The sequence below is a fragment of the Hirsutella rhossiliensis genome (genome assembly GCF_020360975.1).
Source record: "Hirsutella rhossiliensis strain HR02 chromosome Unknown scaffold00002, whole genome shotgun sequence".
Taxonomy (NCBI): domain Eukaryota; kingdom Fungi; phylum Ascomycota; class Sordariomycetes; order Hypocreales; family Ophiocordycipitaceae; genus Hirsutella; species Hirsutella rhossiliensis.
Window position 1 is genome coordinate 4,513,075 of NW_025408668.1, and position 24,515 is coordinate 4,537,589.

A 24,515-nucleotide genomic window follows, 5' to 3' on the forward strand; every position below is an offset into this window, starting at 1 on the left:
CCTGCCCCCTTCGGGGATTGCCTTCATAGCTCTGAAGGAGTCCTCCGGAGGTGATCACTCCAGTCTGTCTCTTGTAAACGCTGTCAGGTGCTTGCAAAGGGGTTCAAGGTGTAGTCGGGGCAGCGGAATCTGGATTCATTCCGTCAGTCTCTTCTAGACGAGGAGGGCTGAGTCTACTATCTGTTCCGTTCCCTTGTTAAACGGCTCATGGAGAAAGGTCTACGCGGAGGAAGAAAAGACCGTGTGCGATGTGTTGCGTCCAGTAGAGGCCGGGGATGCATTGGGGTGAAGTCTACATGTGTGTTGGAAGGGGGGGGGCGGCAGCGGGTGCCTTTATACCCTGGATGTGACCCATTTGCGTCCGGGTCTCACGCCCGGTCAATTGTGTGGGTGCATGGAAGCTTGCAGAACCTGGCCGAAGCTGCCTCTGACTAGCCATGTTCCCTCGCGGTAACTATCTCTATTTTCCCCTCCGTGTGTCTGTCTACGAGTGAGGGCATCGTGAGTGCTCTTGGGTGTGTGCGGGCCGTCCCTTCTCTCCGAGTGTTCCTTCGCAGTCACTTGACTCTCACCAAGTCCCTCAAGGCCCGGGGCACGAAAACGGCTTTGGTGAAACGCCCGCCAGGGCTGTTGAACGCAGTGGATAAGTGTAGAAACGGAAGCAAGCGGGAGCGCAGCCCGCATGGGCGGAGTGGGAGCGAGTGAACAATGTCCAACCTGTTCTCACCCGATGCCTTCTGGCAATTGAGTCACGGTGTTCGCAAGGGAGTCTTACCCAGATGCGGATACCAACCGAGTCCCCATGGCGGGGACAGTGTAGAAGAAAGAGAGTGCCGTGGACAAGTGAGTCCACTCAGAGTGCTTCTCTTTCTTTGTTCCCCGTTCGTTTCTTCTTGATCACTGATCCTCTGTGTCTGTCCGTTCCTCTCGTCACCTTTCTCACCTTGTTTCTTCGCAGTCACTTGACTCTGATTGTTCCTCTCGTCACTTTCTTCTCCTTGTGTCCCCCGGGCCACGTTGTATGTGTGCGTCCATCCCTCCGGTCCTCTGTCTGCTGTCTCAGTCAGTCAAGGCTGGTGTGAAAGAACTGCAGCGTTCTGTGTAGTCGAGGGGCGGTAGCGCCTCCGTCCCCTTGCCTCCTCTTCAAAATGAAAGAGGAGAGTAGAACCGTCTTAGGTTCCAGTGTCAAAGAGGCGGGCACCCCCCTTCTTATAGCTCACTCCGTGGGTGTGTTCTCCACCTGTGTCCGGGTGGTCTCCCACCCCGTCATATGACTTGGACGTGCATGGAAGCTACGCAACCTGCATCCTCTGCACCGACCTGATCCCTCTCGTCTCATTGGTCGTTATGACTGCATGCACTCCCCCCCGTCGTTTCTGCTTAGTACCACACTCAAGCTGCGCAAGGTGTCTAGAGCTGGGCCGTTGTGCCATGGCCCCCTATAAACCAAACTTAAGGATATAGGGGGCGCGGGGGTATGCGTGACCTCCCGTCACACACCGACTTCGCCCTCCAGGCTCGTACCAGTGTCCTCCCTCCAGTCGTCCAGTTCCTCGTTCCACTCGTCAGATCTCGCTCCGCTCATACAAAACCTCCGGTCGTGGCCCAGGCTGTGATTGGCGGTTGTGTGTGCGGGTGTGTTCACGTGGTTGTGTGTGACTGAGTGACTTGGGGTGGTGTGTTTGTGTGTTGGTATCCGTCACTTAGTCCGTACCGGTATGCACGATTGTTCTTTGGTGCGACTGTGTAGTGTTTAGTCCGTCGCGCGCCTTTCAGACGCTCGCTCCTCGTGTCCTGTGTAGATTCCCTAGTGAACGGGTTGAGTCGATTTGAAGATTCTTGCAGCGTGGCTCTCCACAGTCAGTCCTTCGGCCTGCCTGCACCCCCCTTCGGGGGGATTGCCTTCATAGCTCTGAAGGAGTCCTCCGGAGGTGATCACTCCAGTCTGTCTCTTGTAAACGCTGTCAGGTGCTTGCAAAGGGGTTCAAGGTGTAGTCGGGGCAGCGGAATCTGGATTCATTCCGTCAGTCTCTTCTAGACGAGGAGGGCTGAGTCTACTATCTGTTCCGTTCCCTTGTTAAACGGCTCATGGAGAAAGGTCTACGCGGAGGAAGAAAAGACCGTGTGCGATGTGTTGCGTCCAGTAGAGGCCGGGGATGCATTGGGGTGAAGTCTACATGTGTGTTGGAAGGGGGGGGGCGGCAGCGGGTGCCTTTATACCCTGGATGTGACCCATTTGCGTCCGGGTCTCACGCCCGGTCAATTGTGTGGGTGCATGGAAGCTTGCAGAACCTGGCCGAAGCTGCCTCTGACTAGCCATGTTCCCTCGCGGTAACTATCTCTATTTTCCTCCGTGTGTCTGTCTACGAGTGAGGGCATCGTGAGTGCCGTCTTGGGTGTGTGCGGGCCGTCCCTTCTCTCCGAGTGTTCCTTCGCAGTCACTTGACTCTCACCAAGTCCCTCAAGGCCCGGGGCACGAAAACGGCTTTGGTGAAACGCCCGCCAGGGCTGTTGAACGCAGTGGATAAGTGTAGAAACGGAAGCAAGCGGGAGCGCAGCCCGCATGGGCGGAGTGGGAGCGAGTGAACAATGTCCAACCTGTTCTCACCCGATGCCTTCTGGCAATTGAGTCACGGTGTTCGCAAGGGAGTCTTACCCAGATGCGGATACCAACCGAGTCCCCATGGCGGGGACAGTGTAGAAGAAAGAGAGTGCCGTGGACAAGTGAGTCCACTCAGAGTGCTTCTCTTCTCTTTGTTCCCCCCGTTCGTTTCTTCTTGATCACTGATCCTCTGTGTCTGTCCGTTCCTCTCGTCACCTTTCTCACCTTGTTTCTTCGCAGTCACTTGACTCTGATTGTTCCTCTCGTCACTTTCTTCTCCTTGTGTCCCCCAGGCCACGTTGTATGTGTGCGTCCATCCCTCCGGTCCTCTGTCTGCTGTCTCAGTCAGTCAAGGCTGGTGTGAAAGAACTGCAGCGTTCTGTGTAGTCGAGGGGCGGTAGCGCCTCCGTCCCCTTGGCTCCACAAAGATCGAGTACGTGTCTCCCCGACCAGAGTCTCGCCCGCTAGGTCGCTAGAACGAACACCTCATTTACTACTTCATAAAGGAATGGACAGGAGTCCGCGTGCTGTTCAGCAGAGTTGCAAGGGACGGTTTCACTCGTGCAAACGCCCCACCGAGTGGTGACGAAAAGAAGCCCAGCTCCGGGAATACGATGGCGACAGGCAATGGTCCTTGTGCATACTTCCAATGAATGGCCACCTAGCCTGGATGGGGACTCACGGCGCCGTGCCTCGGGTTCCAACATTGTGCGTAGCACAAGTAACCTGTCCCAGTTGGCAAAGAGCGGTAGAATAGACCCCTGTCCGAATGCCTCCGGGGTGTAGGAGAGGGAAACACACCACTTGGTGTCGCGTGTCAGTGCGAGTGTCTGTTTGCTGCTGCGCAAACCTTTGCAATGACTTTCGCCGGACTCCAGGAGCCAGACTCCGTGTTCTCTGACGACAGAAGATCAACCGGCCTCGGTTGGATGAATAAAGAAGAAAACAGAACCGGGCATGGTTCCGTGTGTGTTGGAGGGGGCCTGCCCTCTTATATTCCTCTCGGTTGCTGATCCCCAGCAGGGGTGTGTTCTGCCTGAACCCATCCAGTTGTGGAGTCGTGGAAGCTGTGCAACCCGACCAGTGGCGCGCCATCTTCCGTCCCGTTGATTGGCTCTTAGAACTAAGTCACTTCCCCCCTGTCCGTTGACTTCTAGTACTACACTCAATCACGTGCGTGAAAGGTGTCTAAAGACTGGGCCATGGAGCAGAGGCCCCCTATAAACCAAACTTAAGTAATAGGGGGCACAGGCGACAGAGTGACTCCGTCCCTCACCGTGTCTTCGCTGCCGGCTCAGGTCACTCCTCGCCTCCAGCTCGTCTCCTTCCAGTCGATCAACTCACTCCGTTCGTGGCCCAGAGGTAGCTTTTGTATTGTCATTCTGCGTGACAGATACTTGATCTGTCAGTGTGTCCTCCACACCCTTCCCTTGCTCGTTACACTCGCTTAGTCAAGAGCCCTGTCTCTTGTAGTGTATGTTGCTGTCCGTCGTGCGCCTTTCAGACGCTCACTCCTCCTATGGTACGTTTACTCCCTTGTAAACGTGTGACTCGATTGAACATCGTGAGCGTGGCTCTTCACGTGTCGACCTTCGGCCTCCCCGCACCCCTTCGGGGTAGATTCCATAGCTCTGAAGGAGTCCTCCGGAGGTGAACAAGGAGTCTATCCCTTGTAAACGGGGTTACTCTGCGATGTTGGTCGGCTCTCTTGTAAACGCTTTGATTTCTACGTGGATGGTTTGGTCTTCGGTCTTACATGTCTTTCTTGCGAACGGTCAAAAGAAGTAAAGTCCTTAGAGCATGATGTCTACGTCAAGGGTCATTCCCTTATAAACGCATCGTCTACCGTCTCATGAGGCTTGCTTGTAAACGCTTCGGTGGAGGCATGTCTACGGGTGGCCGTATCAAATGAAGCCGTCGTGACTACTGCATTGGGCAAGTGGGGTGTCCACACCGATGTCTCCATGAGCGAACGAAACCCTTCTCATCCACCACCAGTCTACGTGTCCTCGGCCATAGACTAGATCTACCATGGGCTGAAGTGTGCATTCACATGAGAAAGAAACTCTTGCAGCCACGTGAACGAGAATGCTGAGCACCGTGCCGCCCCAGATACCGGTGTGCTCTCGCGGACATGCATCGTAGTCCACCTCCGAGTCGTCCCTTCTCACTGTCCATGTCTCTCAACAAATGGTCCAAACCAAGACCCTCGCGGCAAAGGTCATGGGATAAGCAGAGGACAAAGCCGCCGAGCCAGACTGCTTGTCGGCCCTCATAGGATCATCGGGTCTACCGGCTTAGTGGTCGCACAACCGAGGGGAACTCCGTCCTTGTTCTTCCAGAAGATGTAACAGTCGGTGTAACAAATATCCAATGGCAAGGAATCCGGTCCTTGAGAGTGGCCTGTGCCTCGTGTCGGGACTGCGTGTACATGATCTGCTTGATCATTCCGAGAAGAGCATTGGCTTCTGAGAATCCAACGCTGCCACAGCTGACAACCTACCTAACGTCGCAGGTAGAACACAGTCGAGACCACTGCCCAGGTGACGGGTCTCCGCCCCCATTATATGTCTGATAAAACTGAACAACGTCTTTCTGCCGGAAAGATAAAGTCATTCCTGTCTCTTTTCACTCCGTGACTCCCTCTCGGTCAAACAGAACTACCGGTACTCGGTGAAGAGATCGTTCCATCGGATGAGGCGTGTTTGCCAACCGCATCTGTGCCGCGTGGCCCAAGAATGTGAAAGTCGTAACCCACAACGAACCTTTTCCGCTGTGAAAAGAGACGGAAATGACTCCGTCGCCTGTTTTCTTTCGAGATCCACCTGGCTGGGTGGAAGATGGAAGAGGTAAACCTTCCCAGGTCATGATCGAGGGGGGCGCAACCCCCTTCTTATAGCTCACTCCGGTGTGTGTGTCCCCACTGCCGTCCGGGTTCTTCCATCCCCCCTCCATGCTGCAGGTGTGGCAACCACTACGTAGGAAGCCACCCTGTTGACGCGCCATCTGCCCTCCGTTCGATTGGCTCTTATGACTGCTCCACTCCTTCCATCCGTTTCCGCCTAGTACCACACTCAAGCTGCGCAAGGTGTCTAGAGCTGGGCCGTTGTGCCATGGCCCCCTATAAACCAAACTTAAGTAATAGGGGGCCTGGGTGTCCGACAGCACCATGACGTCCCGTAAATGGAAAAAGGAAAGAGAACCGTGCTGGGTTCTGATGAGCGTTGGAGGAGGCGCCGTCCCCCTCTATATACCCTCTCGGTACCAGGTGGTCCCCACCAGCGTCCGGGTCGCCCACCCGTCCATACTTGCCCTGGCTATGCAACCACTACGTGGAAGCTATCCAATGAGAACCAGCATCCTCCCTCCATTCGGATAGGCTGTTATGACTCACTGCTGTCCGTCCCGTCCTTCCGTGCTATGTACTGTAGTCAATCCCTGGGCGGGAAAGCTACCTATGAACTGGGGCTGGGCCGTTGTGCCATGGCCCCCTATAAACCAAACTTAAGTAATAGGGGGCCCAAGAGTAGAAGTGACTCCCTCACTCTACTGTCTTCTCCCGCCAGTCGAAGTCCCTTTGACTCCCTCCAGTCGTGCAAAGACTCGCTCCGCTCAGACATGCTCCGTCCCGTCGCGGGCCCAACGGTGTAGCGTTTGGGTGTGTTGTGTATGGCGTGGTGACTTGTGTCTGGCGCGGTGACTTCGGTCTGTTGGGTGGATTTGTCTCGTCCGCTTGCTCGTTGCACTCGCGCGTCCTCCGTCCCGTCGGGTGTTAAGCTGTCTTGTAAACGATGTGATCGGTTGAAGATGTCGAGTGTGGCTCTTCACGTGTCGACCTTCGGCCTCCCCGCACCCCCTGCGGGGATTGCCTCCATAGCTCTGAAGTGCCCTACGGGTTTATCCTCGAGATGGTAGCCAGGGAGTATCATGCTCTTGTAAACGGTGTATTCACTTGTAAACGTTGCTATGTCTACGATTGCATTCTGTCAGGGTCAACCGTCCGTCATGGTTAGACTACAATGACAATGAAAAACGTCTTTCAGGACGACTGTCTGCAGTCACGAGAGGTCCCGAGGATCTGCCGCTCCACCTTTGATTGCGCGCTCCACAAGCTCCTGTCCGTCCAAACCCAGGAAGCAACGTGCCCGGCGTAGCCAGCCATGACCGCTAAAGTCTGTAGCGTGCACCAAAAAGCAAACGCCTGCAGCTGAGACTCGTTAAGGCCCTCGACGATGCCGAAGACACGCTTCTCTCCAATGGCGTCTAGACGGTCCAGGGCAGCGGGAAAGGAAGCGGCGAGATTCCCGCGTAACTCCGAACGGAGCTGACCCGACCTGCCAACCGTGCTCATCACAAGGGCCAAGTACATGATGTCTAAGAAGGCTGACTCCCCAGCCAACCACTCTGGGATCGACAGTAACGAGCCGGTACGCTGACGCAGGCACGACTCGAAGCCCAGCCAAACAAAGGGATACCGGTACACCTTGTCTCCGGCCATCTCTTGGCCGACAGCGCCTGCAATCCCGGAGAGCTCCCGCTCTCTGTCTCCAAGGGTCGGGAGGGCATCGAACGTATCAGTCTGCGGCCATGTCACGCCGCTCAAAAGTGCCCTAACGCCTTCTGGCGACACCACGAAACTGAGCAAGCTCACTACCGCACCTCTCGGGAGCCCTGTGTCGCAAGGTTTCTGAAATTTTCCTCCTCCAGGAAGATCATCGTGACCCGGATGGGACAGGATACACATGACAACGGGACCACCTGAAAGGTCAGGCTCGCCCTGCTCGCACACTGTCGGTTCCGGCTTCGCCATACTGTTCAGCCAGTGCTCACCTTGTGCCTTCTAGGCAATGGCCTTCTGTAATGTCCTTGGTAAGTGACAAACCCAATGCACTTCGTTTATCGCGTCGAGTGAAACCACTCGATGACAGCAAATGTTGCTGACAGAAATCCACTCCGAGTACTTGTTGGCCAATCAACCCCCAGTTGGATGAAGAGTCAATGGAACGACCCGCTCAGGTCCTGATCCTCAAAGGGTAGACAGAGCCCGCCACTTATATCTCTCTCGAGTGTTGTGCCAAAAGACGGTTTGTCCTCCCAAAACCGAACGTGTGGCTTCGTCGAAGGTAAAACCCGCCTGGGTTATGAGAGAAGGAGGGGACATCCCCTCTATTTATATTCCTCCGGTACGGTACTCCTACCAACGTCCGGGTCTTCTCGCCCTTCCAGATCTGAACCTGGATATGCAAGCTGTGCAGCAAGCTATCCAATCAAAACGGCCGGCCCTCCAGTACGTCAGGCTCTTATGACTCACTTCTTCCCGTCCCGTCCATCCGTGCTAGTACCACACTCAATCACGTGCGTGAAAGGTGTCTATGGGCTGGGCCGTTGTGCCATGGCCCCCTATAAACCAAACTTAAGTAATAGGGGGCCTGGGGGTGACAGTGACTTCCCGTCACCGTCTGCACACTCCTTCCAGTCGCGTACCTTTGACCTCGTTCCACTCGTTCAAAAACTCCCTCCGGTCGCACAAAGCTCCTTCCAGTCGCGGCCCAACGGTATTGTTTGGGTGTAGAGTGTATGGTGGAGTGACTTCATCTGGGCTGTGTGTCTGTTTGGTGCGTCTGTGTGGTGGATGTTGCTGTCCGTCGTGTGCCCCTGCGGGACACTTACTCCTCCTGTAGTGTGTCGACTTTCTTGTAAACGCGTTACTCAATTGAAGTCTCGTCAACGTGACTCTCCACGTCCGAACCTACGGCTCGTCCGCACCCCCCTTCGGGGGGATTGCCTCCATAGTGATGAAATGCCCTGCGGGGCTTATGCTCAGCTCGTCTCTTGTAAACGGTTTGACGACCTTGTAAACGAGGATTGGCCTACTATCCTAGCCTGGCCTCTTGTAAACGCGGCGGAGGGGGATAGATGTACTCGGTGTCTACCGGTGGTGGTCGCGGGCAACAAGTCAGGTCTAGTTGGAAAGAGGGAAAGATCGTTGTTTACGGTGGCTACTACAAGTGGTGGGTGAAATCTCTGTTTTAAGAAATGAGGCCATCGTGGCTATCCAAAACAGGCAAGTGCTCCTCAACGGCGCCAGTCATCAAACACATAACAAAACCGGGAATGCCGTCCCTCTATTGCTCGACCCATGTGATCAACCCTGCTGTAAGGCGCAAATTCCGCCTCCTGTCCTCAACAGAACCCACCACGGGCTCGTCGAGGTGCCACAAGAAATAGTCAACGCTCAACGCTGTGATCTGGTCAGTCAACTCGGCACTTGACGGTGGGGTTGGCGCACATTGCACTTACCGTCTAATCCTTCGAGCCTCGCCACGTTCGGGGGAAAATGATTCAACCGCTCTCCCGTGACAACACTGTAGAGAGGCACCAAGTCCCCGTTTCCATGCATCGCCGTGCTGTTCTGCGCCCTGGCCACTGAGTTCCGGTTTCTACAGAGTACGAGAAGGTAGGAGAGTCAGCAATCCCGAGCTGAATGGAGAGAAATGGGCTCGACTTACGCGACCGTGACCTTGCGGTCCAAATTCTTCATCCTCACATCGAGGTCGTCGACCTTTCTGTTCAACGTGCCGAGTTGTTGCAGCACAGCCTGCATAGCCTCGGTCAAGCGAGCAACACCGTCGAGGACGGCCAAATTGGTGCACAACGCAACCTGTTCCGACTGAGCTTTCATGCTGCCAGAAATCGTCCCGAGACTGGGCACACGAGAGGATAGCTCTGACGACGGAGACGAGGCCAAACCATGAGCGATCCAGAATCTAGGGATTTGTCCCGTGGCCTCCAAGAGGTGGAATTAAGGCTACAGAAGCCCCACCTACTCCTTCAGAGGAATGCAAACAGATTGTTGGCGTCACCGCCAGTGACCGAACCCGGCCACAAACACGCCGACGTGTCGACAGCTCTCTGCTTTCATAAGCACGTCTTGCAAGACATGGGGACCGTTCTGGACCGCGTCGCGGATGAGACAGGCCTTGACTACACAGTAAGGCATCTTTGCGTCCAAGCTAAGGAAAGGGATGTAACCCACGATTCTCCGAAGAAGTAAAGGCCTCGTTGCATCGAGGAAGAAAGAAGGATTCCTCAAGGAATTGAAGAGGGGAGGCGGGCACCCTTGCCCTTTTAATACTCCGTGTGTGTGAGTTGTCCGGGTGCTGCCCCGGACAGTTGTGGGTGCATGGAAACTGATCGTAACCTGCACTCTGTGTGACGCGCCGTCTTCCCTCCAGTCGCCAGGCTCTTATGACTACCTTCACTCCATCCTGTCCCTTTCGGTCTAGTACCACAGTCATACTAACGTAAGCTGTCTAGAACGTTGGGCCGTTGTGCCATGGCCCCCTATAAACCAAACTTAAGCATATAGGGGGCCCGGGGGTAGAAGGGACTCCGCCCTTCCTCCTGTCCCTCGCCTCCTGCTCGGTACTGGTGACCTTGTTCCACTCGCTCAAACCCTCCATCCTGTCGGTTTTTCTCGCTCCGCTCAGTCACCTCTCTCCGGTCGGGGTGGCCCAACGGGTAGTGTTTGGGTGTGGGTTGTATGGGAGTGGTACTTTGTTGAAGTGTGTTGGATGGCCAGTTTCGGTACAAGAGTACCTTTCGCGCCGTGACTCCCTCTCAGTCATACAGAGTCGCCTCCTGCTCCAACAGGTACACTCCTTCCAGTCGCTGCGACGGCCGTAGAACGTATCTTGTGTGGGTTTGTCTGGATTGTTTGTTCTTGTGGGGTGTTCTGTGTGTTGTCCGTCGCCCTTCGGTTGCTCCTCTCGACCGGGTACTACTTCCTTGTGAACGGCTTACTGAATCGAAGATGTTCAGTGTGGCTCTTCACAGCCAGTCCTACGGCCTGCCTGCACCCCCCTTTGGGGGGATTGTTTCCGTAGTGATGGAATGGTCCTCCGGAGGTGATCATTGAGAGTGGTCTCTTGTAAACGGGGTTACTTAGGTGACTGGGCGGTTCACTTGTAAACGTATTGGGAATACTTGTAAACGATTTGGGTACACCAGGTGGGCGGTGTCCTTGTCTACGTGCTGGGGTACATGTTCCACTACTCTACTTGTCCACAGGTGATGAAGGCATCGTGTCATCCCGATGGCCCTGTACGACTACTTTCCTCGCTGCTGCTCCAGGACGTGACAAAGTCTCCGACAATCACTCAACAAACGACTACGCTGTGCAGCCCAAGACTCGCGATGGGCGAGAGGGACCACCTCAAAAGAGGCGGATTCCACCTTCCGCAGCACCGGACATAGCCGGCCGCCCCTGCTACGGGGACAGCCCAAGCTTTTTTCCACCACCCGCTCCAGTGCCGGGTGGGACCAAGGGCCGATCAGAGGACGGCGCATGTCAAGCAGAAACACGATGCAGCACGTGTTACTCTCCTTCGTGCGGGCCGGGCCCAACTCATCTGTGTCCTCCGGGATGCCTTGTCGACCAAGGTGATGTGGGCGCGAGAACCAAATCTCGGCGCTTACCGTGAGTCTCCTTCGAGAGACTGCCAGCACCGATCCTCCCGGTCTCATTTCCAAAGAGAAGACGGACTGCCAGCGTAGAGCCCCCGGCATGTGCAGAAGCCATGTCGTCCACAAGACGAAAAGCAACCGATGCAGAATCCGCGAGCTCCCCCAGCGCGGAATACAAGGACGCTCCCGCGTCAGGCACAGATCCACTTGCCTCCTCACCGTCGCTCATCCCCTCCCGGGGACTGTAATACTCCTGTATTGTGCTGCTGGAATCCGATCCAGAGTCACTCTCGTACTGCACAAGACGACGCCCCGCGTCCTTTTCCTCGCCATGATGCATCATGTCAACCTTGCTGGGTTGTCGGCTGTCGCCCGGTCCGATGTGCACTTGCACTGAGCTGTCCCACCTCTGTAAACGAGTGCGGGAGAGTCACCTCTCCCTTGTCCTTTCACTCCGTGTGTCTTACTAGACCTTTGCCTCAGCAGTTCCTCCGGAGACAATACCACTTCTCAAGGAGTGAAGAAAGAGGAAGAGAACCATCTCCGGTTCCAGTCTGAAAGTGGGCGAAGTCCTCTTCTTATACCTCTGGTCTACCGTAAGTGTCCGGGTTCTAACCCGTCCGTAAGTGGATCCGATCAAGCAACCACTACGTTGGAAGCTGACGAATAGAAACGCGGCTCATCCCTCCCGTCTGATTGCCTCTTATGACTCAGTATCTCCCCTCCAGTCCAACACTGCTAGGACCACAGTCAATCACGTGCGTTCATGCTGTCTATGGGCTGGGCCGTTGTGCCATGGCCCCCTATAAACCAAACTTAAGTAATAGGGGGCCTGGGTGTCCGAGTGACTCCGTCCCTCTCACAATCCTCGCCTCCAGCTGCGGTACCTTTGACTCCCTCCAGTCGTGCAAAGACTCGCTCCGCTCAGACATGCTCCGTCCCGTCGCGGGCCCAGTGTGTGATTGGTTGTTGAGGGTTGTATGGTGTTCACGTGCGCGGGTGTGACTGAGTGACTGGGTGGAGTTGTCTGTTGTGTGTCGTTCGTCATTCAGTGTGTTGTGCTTCGTGAACGTGGATGTGCTTGTAAACGGGCTGTGTTGGTTGGAGAGTCAGTGTGGCTTCTCACGCCCGAACCTTCGGCTCGGTCGCACCCCCTTTGGGGGATTGTTTCCATAGTCCTGCCTGGGCCTACGGGGTTGATCATACCAGGTGGATTACGCGAAGGGTTTCCCTTGTAAACGTCTACGGAATACTTGTAAACGCATGTGTGATTATAATCCTCGGTGTGAAGTCTATGATTCTACCATGTTCGTGGATACAGTCAATTGACCGTGCTGCCGCTATTCTGGATCGGTCTTTTCATCTACGTTAAAACGAAGCCATCGTGATATCCGAAAAAGGAAAACCGTTGAACACCAACGTCATGCAAAATGAATATAACGATGACCAAAGTCATCTATCAGTCTCACTCTCGCCCCGTATCTCATCCAAGAGCTTGTTCAAAAGCCCATCACAACCAAAGGTGACAGTTCCTTCCGTGGTCATGTGAAAAATCCAAAGGCAAATGCGCCTTCATCTGCTCCATACAGCATGATAGTGGCACAGCAATACAGTCCGAACCGGCCGACTCATTGTCAGCAACTGGAGGAAGTGAAGGTCCAAGCCGAGTCTGCAGCGTGCAGCAATCCTCGCGACTGAACCTCCGGCGTTCGGGCCAGCCCACAGTAGAACCCTGTGGATGAAGAGGCCATCCTGCGCACGCTGCGCCACCGAGTAGAAAAGTCCCTGGGACCCAGACAGTCCCTTAGAGTCTCCGAAAAAGAAGAAGCCGAGCGCTTGTGTGTTGTCACCAACAGGAGAAAAAGCCACCGCTCGCAGAAGCGCTGAATCCGTAGAGAACAACAAAACGGATGGCTGCAGCAGCATCCGCGGTCTCGTGTCCTTGCCGTGGGCAGAGAAGGGCGGGCAAAAATTGTCTCGCAGGAAGCTGGCAGATCCATGCTGCCCAAAATTGACGAACCGAAGAGACTCTGGCCCAGGCTCCGCTCCGGGAACGTACGTACGTAGAGTTGGGAGGCCAGATCAAGGCTGCCCGGCCGCTAGGTGAAGTGAAAGGAGAAGATTTGTGTCCAGCACAAATGTAAACAATATATGGGCACCTCGGCCCCTAACTTACTCCGTAGCGCGTCTCTAGAGAGACAAAGGACGCGTTCGGGCTGGTAGACCAGTCAATCCATCTTGACTCACGCGAGTGAAGGAGGCCTGTGCAGAGTGAGTACACAAAAAGAAAAACAGTTCCACCGGGAATTTCCCGCTCCTGATGCCGAGAGCCGACAGCTTCCATATGGAAGGTGGATGAAGGAATGAACCATCCAAGGTTCAAGTGAGTGGGCGAATCCTCTTCTTATGTCTCCGACGCGTACAGTGTCCGGGCTCTGCGCCCGTCCAGTAGTGGGGTATGCAGTGAAACTACGTAACCTGCATGTGTGACGCGCCATCTGCCCTCCGTTCGATTGGCTCTTATGACTGCATGCACTCCCCCCCGTCGTTTCTGCTTAGTACTACACTCAATCACGTGCGTGAAAGGTGTCTAAAGACTGGGCCATGGAGCAGAGGCCCCCTATAAACCAAACTTAAGTAATAGGGGGCCTGGCAGTCAAAGCGACCTCCCGTCTCTTTGTGTCCCTCACCTCCGGCTCGGTACTGTTGACCTCCCTCTGGTCGTCCAAATCTCCCTCCGGTCGTCTTCCTCCTCCAGTCGGATGGCCCAGTGTGTGATTGGTCTGTGTGCTTGTAGGGACGAGTGACTTTCACGTGTGGTGTTGTTGACTTTGAGTCTGCCGGCACGCGTGTCTGTGTCCGTCGCACTCCGTTTGCTCCTCTTGTGGTGTCTCTACTGTCATGTAAACGTCATACTCGATTGAAGAGTCGTGAGCGTGGCTCTCCACATCTCGACCTCCGGCTCGATGCACCTCCTTCGGAGGTAATGTCCATAGTGGTGAAGGATTCCGGGGTGATCATCAAAGTGGTAGCCGGGAAGGGTTTGACCTTGTAAACGGTCGAGAGTCTACGATCTTTGTGACATTTGTCTGTCCTGGAGGGATTGAATGAACGCTCTTGTAAAAGACTACGCATGTCTGGAATGACCATCTGTAGCCGTGTATTGTCTAGCCAGATGCACGAGTGGAGTGCAGGGTCGGGTGAAGTGTATCTCTACTACAGGCCTTACTCTGTGTGAGTGCATGCCTAAGTGAAGCCATCGTGACATCCAAAATAGGAAAGGTCTCCGCAGCGCCGACGCTCCCAACACACAAATGAAAATCCCCAATGAAAGCCACACATTATAGACAAACTATGCCTTCGAGGCACCAGCCTTCTGTATATCATGCAAGAGAATAGGGAGGAGCCCTTCACAGCCAGAGCTGACCGTACCGTCCCTGACCATGTGAGAAGCCCAGAAAAGGACTTGCACCCTCCTCTGCTCCGCGCAGCAAGACAGCCGCGCAACAATGGCCTCCGAGAAATCCGAGTCCGCAGCAATACCGGCATCTGGCGCTGACCCCATATGATGCTGCAAGGCACCACTCTCTTCGTAGCTGAGCCCTGCGTCATCCGAACCGAGATGCAACAACACTCTGTGGAAAAAGAGGCCGTCCTGTGCACGCTGTGCCGCCCAGTAGACGAAGCTCCTGGGACCGAGGAGTCCTCAGTCTCGCGAACAGACAGAGGGTTGAAAGATTCTGTCTCGTCACTGACAGAATAAAAACCCATCGCTCGCACCAGCGCTGAGCCTCGGGCGCCAACAAAACGAGTGATCGCAACAGTCGCAGTCCCCCGTCCATGAGGTGAGAAGTGGAGGACAGTAGGCAGAAACTGTCCCATGAAAAGGTGGCAGACCCATGCTGCCCACTATACACCAACAGGAAGAGGAAGACTCCTGTCGAAGCTCCGCTGGAGAAAAGTGCGTGAAGTTGTAGGCCAAGCCAGCTCTGCTCGGTCGCCGGGTGTGGTGAAATGGCAAGAGTCAAGACTGTGCCCAGCACAGATGACAGCAAGCGGGCACCTAACCCGATAAATAGTGCGTAGCGCGTCTCTAGAGAGACAAAGGACGCGTTCGGGCTGGTAGACCAGTCAATCCATCTTGACTCACGCGAGTGAAGGAGGCCTGTGCAGAGTGAGTACACAAAAAGAAAAACAGTTCCACCGGGAATTTCCCGCTCCCCTGATGCCGAGAGCCGACAGCTTCCATATGGAAGGTGGATGAAGGAATGAACCATCCAAGGTTCAAGTGAGTGGGCGAATCCTCTTCTTATGTCTCCGACGCGTACAGTGTCCGGGCTCTGCGCCCGTCCAGTAGTGGGGTATGCAGTGAAACTACGTAACCTGCATGTGTGACGCGCCATCTGCCCTCCGTTCGATTGGCTCTTATGACTGCATGCACTCCCCCCCGTCGTTTCTGCTTAGTACTACACTCAATCACGTGCGTGAAAGGTGTCTAAAGACTGGGCCATGGAGCAGAGGCCCCCTATAAACCAAACTTAAGTAATAGGGGGCCTGGCAGTCAAAGCGACCTCCCGTCTCTTTGTGTCCACTCCTTCCTGTCGTGTACTGGTGACCTCGTTCCACTCGCTCAAAACTCCCTCCGGTCGAAGGGCTCCTTCCAGTCGTGGGCCCAGTGTGTGATTGGCTGGTGCGGGTTGTATGGTGTTCACGTGTGCGGGTGTGATTGAGTGACTGGGTGAGGTTGTGTTGTGGGTGGTTCGTCACTCAGTGTTGTGTGCTTCGTGAACGTGGATGTGCTTGTAAACGTGTTGACTGGATCTGAGTCTCTTGCAGCGCGGCTCTCCACGCCCAGTACTGCGTCCTGGTCGCACCCCCTTCGGGGGGTTGATTCCGTAGTCATGAGTGGGATTGGAAACGATTGTCTGTAGCCCTTGCAGCGTAGTGTTCTTGTAAACGCTTAAGAAAAGAAAAGAATCTATGGTCAAGCGGTTATTAAAAGGCTACAGTATTGTTTACTCCCTTGTAACAGAGTAATGTCTCTTGCAAAATATCCTCTTGCAAACGGTTGCAGGCATGCTATCTTTTCGGCTCTACTTATAAACGTTGTTTGGTCACCAAGTGAGGGGATCGTCAAGTCCCCATCCGGTTAAAGTTCCTAAACGCCAACGCTATCGGAAAGAAGCCCTCGGGCATACAAGAAAAGACAAAGAAGAAGCATCACAGCTCCCGTGTCACTAGCCCTGTCGCAAACTTCAGATTCCTCTTCTTCTCCGCTGCCGAGCCTGTCACAGGTTCCCCTAGGTGGCGCAGCAACTGATCTACGTCTCGCGCTATCATGAAAACGATGAGTATAGCACCTGAAGACCGGGGACGTCAACTCACCATGCAGTCGCTCCAGTTGATCCACGTTGTCGGGAAAATCATCGATCACTTCGCCCGTGAGAACGCTGTGCAGGGGCACCAGGTCCATGTCTCCGCGGACAACCGTGCCATTCCGAGCTCGCACCACTGCGTTCCGGTTCCTACCGAACGGGGAAGAAGTCAGCAACCGATGCTGAGAAGAAAACTCACGGCTCGACTTACGAGACCGTTACCTTCCGATCCAAACCATCTACTTTGTGGTCCAAGCCGTCCAGCTTCCTGCTGATTGTCTGCATCTCATTCCGCATTATGCGCATCTCAGACCGCAAGTCATTTCGTATCGCTTCAAGCGCTTGTGTGAGTCGAAGACCACCATCGACCGCCGGCAGGTTCTGACACCGCGAGAACTCCTCGGACAAAGCCGATAAACTGTCCGCCACCCGCGGAAAAGAGGGCTGTGGAAGGGCTGGTGCTGCCTCCATCGCTGATTGAAGAGATGTGAAAGAAAAAGCACTGCCGGTGCTAACTAGATCTGCTTGATCAGTAGGAGACGACAGTAATGGCGATGACCACCATGAGTGAAGCCAGCCCCGCAGGATCTCCCAAAACATGCGTGTCACCCTAGGAACGACGCGCGGTCACGTGACTATCTGCTTACAGAAGCAGGTTCCTCCGGACTATTATTCGTCCCTTCCGTTCCCTGGGAAGAGGGCTAGACCTACCCTGGATTGTCTCTCTTTCCGCTGGGAAAGAATGGTGCAGTTCCGTGATGCTGACTGAGAATTCCAAAAAAGAAAAACAGGTGCGAGTCCTCCTGATGGTCGCTCTGCTCGGGGGGGTGTCCTCCCCTTTATATGGCTTTGTCCCAAGCCGCGTGTGTTGTGTCTGTCCGGGTTCCAACCCGGCCAAGTGTGGGGGCAAGGAAACTGGCGTAACCTGCCCTCATTGGACCCGCGACCTCCCCCCTGTCGGATGCGCTGCTATGACTACCTGTGCTCTCCCCTGTCGCTCCGGTCTACTACTGCAGTGAATCACGTGCGTTCATCCTGCTCTATGGGCTGGGCCGTTGTGCCATGGCCCCCTATAAACCAAACTTAAGCATATAGGGGGCGCGGCAGTCAGAGTGACCTCCCGTCCCTCTGTGTCCCTCACCTCCGGATCGGTACCTTTGACCTCGTTCCACTCGTTCAAAACTCCCTCCGGTCGAAGGGCTCCCTCCAGTCGCGGGCCCAACGGGTTGTGCGTGGGTGTGGGTTGTACGGGAGAGTGACTTCATCTGGGTTGGTGTATTGGTTCCTGTCTGTGTCTGTCTTTGCACTGTTGTTCCCTTGCTCGTGTTCACTCGCGTGGTCAAGAGTGTTCCTCTTGTGTGCTCCACTTGTAAACGGACTTCCTCAGTCTCTGTGCTTGAGCGTGGCTCTTCACACCCGCACCTTCGGCGCGTGCGCACCCCCTGCGGGGGGTTGATTCCGTAGCTCTGAAATGCCCTGCGGGGCTTATGCTCAGGGTGTTGTACTTGAAGCTCATGATCTTGTAAACGCTTAGGCTGTCTACGTGAGGGTTTGGGTCTACGTTCTTGGTGATGTTTATCTGTAGCCAAGTGGATGCGGTGACCAGGACAGTTCAATCTACTATCTGCGATTGATATGTTCGGGGTTTAGTGTAGATTCCTCCCGTCATCCCGTCCCTTAGTGTGTCTCTACCCGTCTATCCTTGCATGGTTGAGTCTACATGTTTACGAGGAAGTGAGGCCATTCCCAAGTCTGTTTTGGGCAGGTGGGGGTGTGTACGGGGCGATTGTGTGGCCGGACCAATGCGCTGCTGCGTGTGTACTGTGTCCCCAGCGGAGTGTGGGCCACTCGTCTCCCCCCGGGTCTCTGTCGGGTGGGCTACGGTCGATGAACGATCCGAGTCTGCTGCTCGATGACTGCTCAGAGCAGTGCAATCAATCTCCGGGCACGTCAACAAGATCACCTCCTGCCCGTCGGAGCGACTACTCTCAGCCGTTGCACATAGCCAAGGAAGTAGTCAAGATGCAGCCCTTCACTGCATGAAGGAACAGGCTCTCGCCCTTGCCCTGGTTTCAGGTCAAGTCAGGGAAAGACTCACCGTCACCACCACCCTTTGCCAATTGGATGGGGAAGAGCAGCTCCCGCCACGGTATCTGTCCGTATCGTTTGGCAAGCAAAACGAAGAGGAAATCTCTCAGCACTGCGTAAAAGAGAAGAAGTCTCGTCAACTTGCTTCCTGCTCCTCCCGTGACGCTTTACTCTATTTGTCCCTTGGTGTTCCCACGGGGACGGGAGGGGTTCCTCTGCTTCAATGCTTTCTGTCACACAGAGTACCTTCCTGGGTACATAAAACAAAAATCAATCCTGCTCGGATGTGTTGGGTTGAGAGGGGCGCAGCCCTCCTTATCCTCTGTCTGTTTGTCTCCGACCGTTGCTTCCATGCACGTGAAGGGTAGTCTCCTACAACGATAAAAGGAAGAACTTATCCTTCTGTCCCAAAGACAGCAGAAAGCGCAAGTACGCGCTGAGGGGGTCGAGCCCCCGGCGATCCCTCCGTGTCTGTGGCCTTACCTTGCTGGGTGCAGTCTCTTGACCGAGATTCGATTCCCCTAGACTTCCCTCCGGGGATATTGACGTGTACCCTCCGGTTGCTGTGTTCTCCAAGAAACACCCACTCGGGTGAAAGATGGAAGAGTCAAATCAAACCACCTGGGTTCATTGAGATGGGCGAACTCCCGTTCTTATACTCCGTGTATGTGTGAGTGTCCGGGTTCTGAACCCGTCCATAAGTGGAGTGATGGATATGTAAGCTGTGCCAGCAAACTATCCAATGAGTGCGTGGCGTCACCCTCCCTGTGTGGCTGCCTCTTAGTACGATTGAGCTCCCGCCGGTCACTTCAATTTAGTACCACACTCAAGCTGCGCAAGGTGTCTAGGACTGGGGCTGGGCCGTTGTGCCATGGCCCCCTATAAACCAAACTTAAGCATATAGGGGGCGCGGCAGTCAGAGTGACCTCCCGTCACACACAATCTCACCCTCCGGGCTCGGTCACAGTGTCCTCGTTCCTCTCGTCCAGTTCCTCGTTCCACTCGTCAGATCTCGCTCCGCTCATACAAAACTCCCTCCGGTCGTGGGCCCAGGCTGTGATTGGTTGGGGGTTGGTCATGTGTAGTGTGTGGTTCACGTACGCGGATTGACTGAGTGCGTGAGTGGGTCTGTTGTGTGGCGTTGCACTCAGTCTTGTGTGCTTCGTGAACGTGAGTGATGTTGTGAACGGGTTGTGTTCGATTGAAGATGGTATGAAGGTTGACGCTCATTCTGTTCGGTGCTCTCGTGCTTGTGGTTGCCAACAATTGTTCCCGTGCTCCCATACGGTCGCGGTCACCAGTCCCGTGTCTTGTGTCGACTTCCTTGTAAACGAGTTGATTCCATTGAATATCGTGAGTGTGACTCTTCACAGCCAGTCCTACGGCCTGTCTGCACCCCCCTTCGGGGGGGTTGATTCCATAGTCGTGAATGGGCCCTCCGGGGGTGATAATTCAGTACAGAGTGAAGGAAGTGGATGATCTTGTAAACGAGGGTGGGTACACTATCTACGTGATCTACTTGTAAACGGATGCGAGGCCTACTCCAATCTACAGTCAGACGATTCATCAAGGCATTCAGAATGCAACCCGGCTTCCTCCTTTGCAAGTCAAAGAGAACAAGTCGAGATCGTGCCAGCACCGCGTTCCTTTCCCCGTCCGTGCTCACGATGCACTCCAGACAACAAACTATCGAGTCAAAGTAGGCAAACGAGGACAGAGATCATCCTGTCCGGCAAGCAGGAGATGATGCACCCGCTTCCAGAGACGGTCAAAGCGGGCCTTCAACGTCTCCACCGCATCAGTGCTATCGGCCATCACGGCGAAAGCAAGAGCCGTCAAGTGGGTGTACACACAAAGAAGACCTTGAGCCTGCTCAAGAGTCACACTGGTCAAACCTAGGCGATTGACGCAGCGGGCGTGGTCGCAACATGCACGAATGATGCCCTCTTCGGGTCCATAGCCCTGCAAAAGACACGCCCGTACACTGCCCAGAACGTGTCCAGCAAAGAGACCACTCTCTCGGTCGTCTTCCCGCAAACCAGCCAAGTGGCACCGGCGAAATGCAAAGACAAGACAGCCCAGGCTGTGATCCGCCTCGTTTGGGTAGGGCTGCAAAACCCTGCAGCTGATGCGGCAAAGCCATACGACATGGCCAAACCGGGATGTCCCGGAGAAACGATGCAGCACGGAACATAATACCTCGTGCAGCTCTCTCGAGCTGGCCAAACGGGCGGGTCATATCATCCGACAAAGCAGACCAGGCGCGGCTCTCCTCCAGCTCCCGCCGCAAGAGCGTAGAGGCATCCAGGATGTGCTGCCACTGGGCGATGGTAAAAACCCATCCGCAACAAGTGGACGACGGTCCGTCTACATCTCCACGATGAAAAGCGCCGCCTGCGTCCACGACTTTATGGACTGTACCGATTCCCATCGCTTCTGCTTGTCCGTCCGTGTATGTGGTGGCGTCTCCCGACCGTCAGTTTACCCTTTCTCCGAGCGGGTTGTGTCTCTCTCTGCCTGAGTGGAAAGAGAAAGCGTGAACCTTCTCGGGTTCAGGAAAGTGGGCGACCACCTGGTCTTATACTCCGTATGCTGGATGTGTCCGGGTTGCACCAACCCGACCGTAAGTGGGGTGGATATGCAAGTTGCACAAGCTATCCAATCGACGTGGTCCTTTCTCTCCGTCAAGTCCCTTCCTATGACTCAGTGTCTCCCCTCCGGTACAAAACTGTTATAAACTACATCCAAGCTAAAGCAAGGTGTCTAGAGCTGGGCCATGGAGCAGAGGCCCCCTATAAACCAAACTTAAGTAATAGGGGGCCCGGGGGTGACAGTGACTTCCCGTCCCTTTGTGTCCCTCACCTCCGGCTCGGTACTGTTGACTCCGTCAAAGGGCTCCCTCCAGTCGTCCAACTCGCTCCGCTCATACAAAACTCCCTCCGGTCGTGGCCCAACGGGTACTGTTTGGGTGTGGAGTGTATGACCGAGTGACTTGGGGTGGTGTGTTCGTGTTGGTATTCGTCACTCGGTCCGTATTCACGATTGTTCTTTGGTGTGACTGTGTTGTTGGGAGTCCGTCGCGCACCCTGACGGATGCTCGCTCCTCTTCTCTGTGTAGATTCCCTTGTAAACGCGTTACTCAATTGAAGATTCTTGAGCGTGGCTTCCACAGTTCGACCTTCGGCTCACTGCACCCCCTTCGGGGGTTGATTCCATAGTCGTGATGTGCCCTACGGGGTTTATCCTCAGAGTGGAATTCTCGGAGTCAATTCACTTGTAAACGCGTGTCATGCACTTGTAAACGGTCTGAGGCCGCTTTAGGAGGACATTGAATGTCCTGGTATTGTCATAACCATTCAGTATAAATACACGCTTCTTGTTCCATTGAGTGATCTATAACACCACGATCAAGCAGGGTGGTTACTTCTTCGCAAGGCCGGGCGCATCTTCTCCCGTCTCCAAGGCGTGCAGCACGCGAGCCCACAAACGCCGAAACTGATCCACAAACAGTTTGTACATGCTGACGCTGTGCACATGTCTCGCTAGAATAGCCAAGGTAAAGTAGCTGTGAGCGCACCATAGCGCGTCCACCTGCTCGTCATTCATCGCGATTTGTTCTTGAGGATTCTCCCGGCGAAGGAGCAGATTGCAACAAGGTCTGTCCTGCAGAGAGCAGTGTGCGAGGTCCCGGAAAACCCCGTAGACGAGTCCGCGGAGAACCGAAACCCGATCGTCCGGGATTGGATTCGCCGGCATGCGCGAGTTCGTGGCGTTCTGCAAGAAGAGATGGACAAACGAGTCCACGCCGTGTTCCAAGCACACGCGCTCACAGCAATCATAGGGGTCGTCACGGTCGCTAGCCACCCACAAGCCGCCAGCTTGCACCTGGGGCTGAGTGTCGTACTTAGACGTCGGCAGGACGTGTCGGGTCGCGAAGCGCGCAATCGCCCAAGCTTCCGTCTGCAGGACGGTAAACGAACGAGTCATGTCGTCATCCTTGACCTCAAGGACGTCGTGCGCCCGGTCAAGCTCTCGCTTCACCTTCGGACGTTCTCGGGCAATGCTGCCCAAGAACCAACAGTCAAAGCCAAACCCCTCCTTCACCGGCAACGTTGACTCGGTCCACAGAGAATCAGGGTACAAAACCCCCCACAGGGCCTCCGTGCCCAGCATCGTGATCTGACGAGGAAGAAGTGTCCGACACAGTGCGTTCCTTGACCGGGAAGACAACTGTCCCAGCAGCGGTATTTGCCGTGACGCACAAGCGAACCTCGGGAGGTCTACTCGACTCCCCTTTTAGCATAGTCCCGTCCTCCGGGGTGGGAGGGGTTGGCTGCCCACGAACCAAACGATGGGCAACGTAGAGAAGAGTCTTCGTGCTCCTTGACGGAAAAGGCAGTATGGGCATCAAGCCAAAGAGCAGCCTGCTCGAGATGGGAGAGAACGGACCGTCTGAGGTCGGAAGGAAGTGGGCGGCACGCCCTCTTTATGTACTTCTGCGGAAGTGTGTTCCCCCCTCGTGCCCGGGTTCCGCCCCGCACAGCATGTGATGTGTATGCAAGCCAAGGCAAGCTACACTCTGTGACGTACCATCCTTCGTCCCTCTGATTGGTTCTTATGACCAAGTATTTCCCCGCCTGTTCAATACTGCTATGTACATCACTTCTGCCCCTTGCGGGACTTTCCGTTCCTATGGGCTGGGCCGTTGTGCCATGGCCCCCTATAAACCAAACTTAAGTAATAGGGGGCCCAAGAGTAAAAGTGACTCCGTCCCTTTACTAGTCCCTCGCCGCCTGCTCGGTACCTCTGACTTCCCTCCAGTCGTCAATCTCGCCTCCGGCTCAGACAGAACTCGCTCCGCTCGTGGCCCAGGCTGTGATTGGTGGTCGAGGGTTGTAGTTGTTCACGTGCGCGGTTGGGACTGAGTGACTGGGCGAGGTTGTTTGTGCTGTTTGTTTGTCACTCAGTCGTGTGTGTACCGTTCGGTGTGTGTGAGTTGTTGTACTGTGTGGTGTCCGTCGCGTGCCCTCACGGACATTGGCTCCTCCCGTCGCGTGAAGACCGGCTTGTAAACGATTTACACAATCGAGGAATCGTCAACGTGACTCTTCACATCCGGTCCTTCGGCCCGTATGCACACCCTTCGGGTGTAATGTCCGTAGTCATGAAGTGCCCTCCGGGGGTGATCCTCAGAGTAGATTACGTGCAATGTGTCACCTTGTAAACGCATTCGGATCACTTGTCAACGGTTTGGGTCTACGGTGCTGGTAGATTGCCATGTGTAGCCGGGTGGAGGAGAGTTCGCAAATTCAGGTTCTCTCTATACTCTTCCGCATGCGTACTCCTCCTGGGAATGATTCATCACTTGAAGCCTTTGTCCTTGCCATTCACCCTGAGCAGTTCATGGTTCCTCGGGACTGTCCACCACAGCCCGTCTCCTCAGACCACGGGAAAGGGAAACATCCTCACCCATATCGGGAAGGTGAGATGACCCAGTGGAAAGTGATTCTCTATATTTCACTTTCGCCCTCTCTGTCATACGTCGGATTTCATCCCACAGGCTCGTCAACAAGCACTGGTCTCCGAGCAAGACGCGGTCGCCCGTCTCCTAAAGCACGCCAACCAAACCGGCACGTTGCACTGCACAGCGTCCCAGCAGCAAGGTAAGTGCCATGCACGACTTCTCTCCGCGTCGAATCGGAAAGACACCGGGAGCGGACAGACCAAAGGTGCATCGCCCGGCTCACCATCCGGTTCGAGCCTCAACAAGGCCTCGAAGATTCCCGTCCTGGAGACGGCAGCATAGCGAAAGGTCCGCTTGCCCAGTCGCTCTCGCAGCTCGTAGGACATGTCCAGGGGCCTAACGGCTGGCGACGATATCCACCGTAGAAAGTACCACCTGCGACACCATTGACGCTCTTTCAGCCGAGCGCAATCCGAGTGGGCACAGCATGTCATTCCAGAACACGCCGACTCCTTCTGAG

General features: G+C 55.1%; 2 protein-coding genes across 2 annotated transcripts; both read right to left on the reverse strand.

Annotated features, from left to right (window-relative positions):
• Nucleotides 1-16,288: 16,288 nt before the first annotated feature.
• HRG_02113 (uncharacterized protein) lies at nucleotides 16,289-16,749 on the reverse strand (the record flags this gene model as incomplete). The annotated part of the gene is made up of 3 exons (XM_044860584.1): nucleotides 16,289-16,401; nucleotides 16,454-16,593; nucleotides 16,655-16,749. The coding sequence occupies 3 exons, from the start codon at nucleotides 16,747-16,749 to the stop codon at nucleotides 16,289-16,291; spliced, it is 348 nt and encodes a 115-aa protein (XP_044724217.1).
• Nucleotides 16,750-21,951: 5,202 nt separating this feature from the next.
• HRG_02114 (uncharacterized protein) lies at nucleotides 21,952-22,704 on the reverse strand (the record flags this gene model as incomplete). Its single annotated transcript, XM_044860585.1, has 1 exon — nucleotides 21,952-22,704. The coding sequence occupies one exon, from the start codon at nucleotides 22,702-22,704 to the stop codon at nucleotides 21,952-21,954; it is 753 nt and encodes a 250-aa protein (XP_044724218.1).
• Between the last annotated feature and the right edge of the window lie 1,811 nt (nucleotides 22,705-24,515).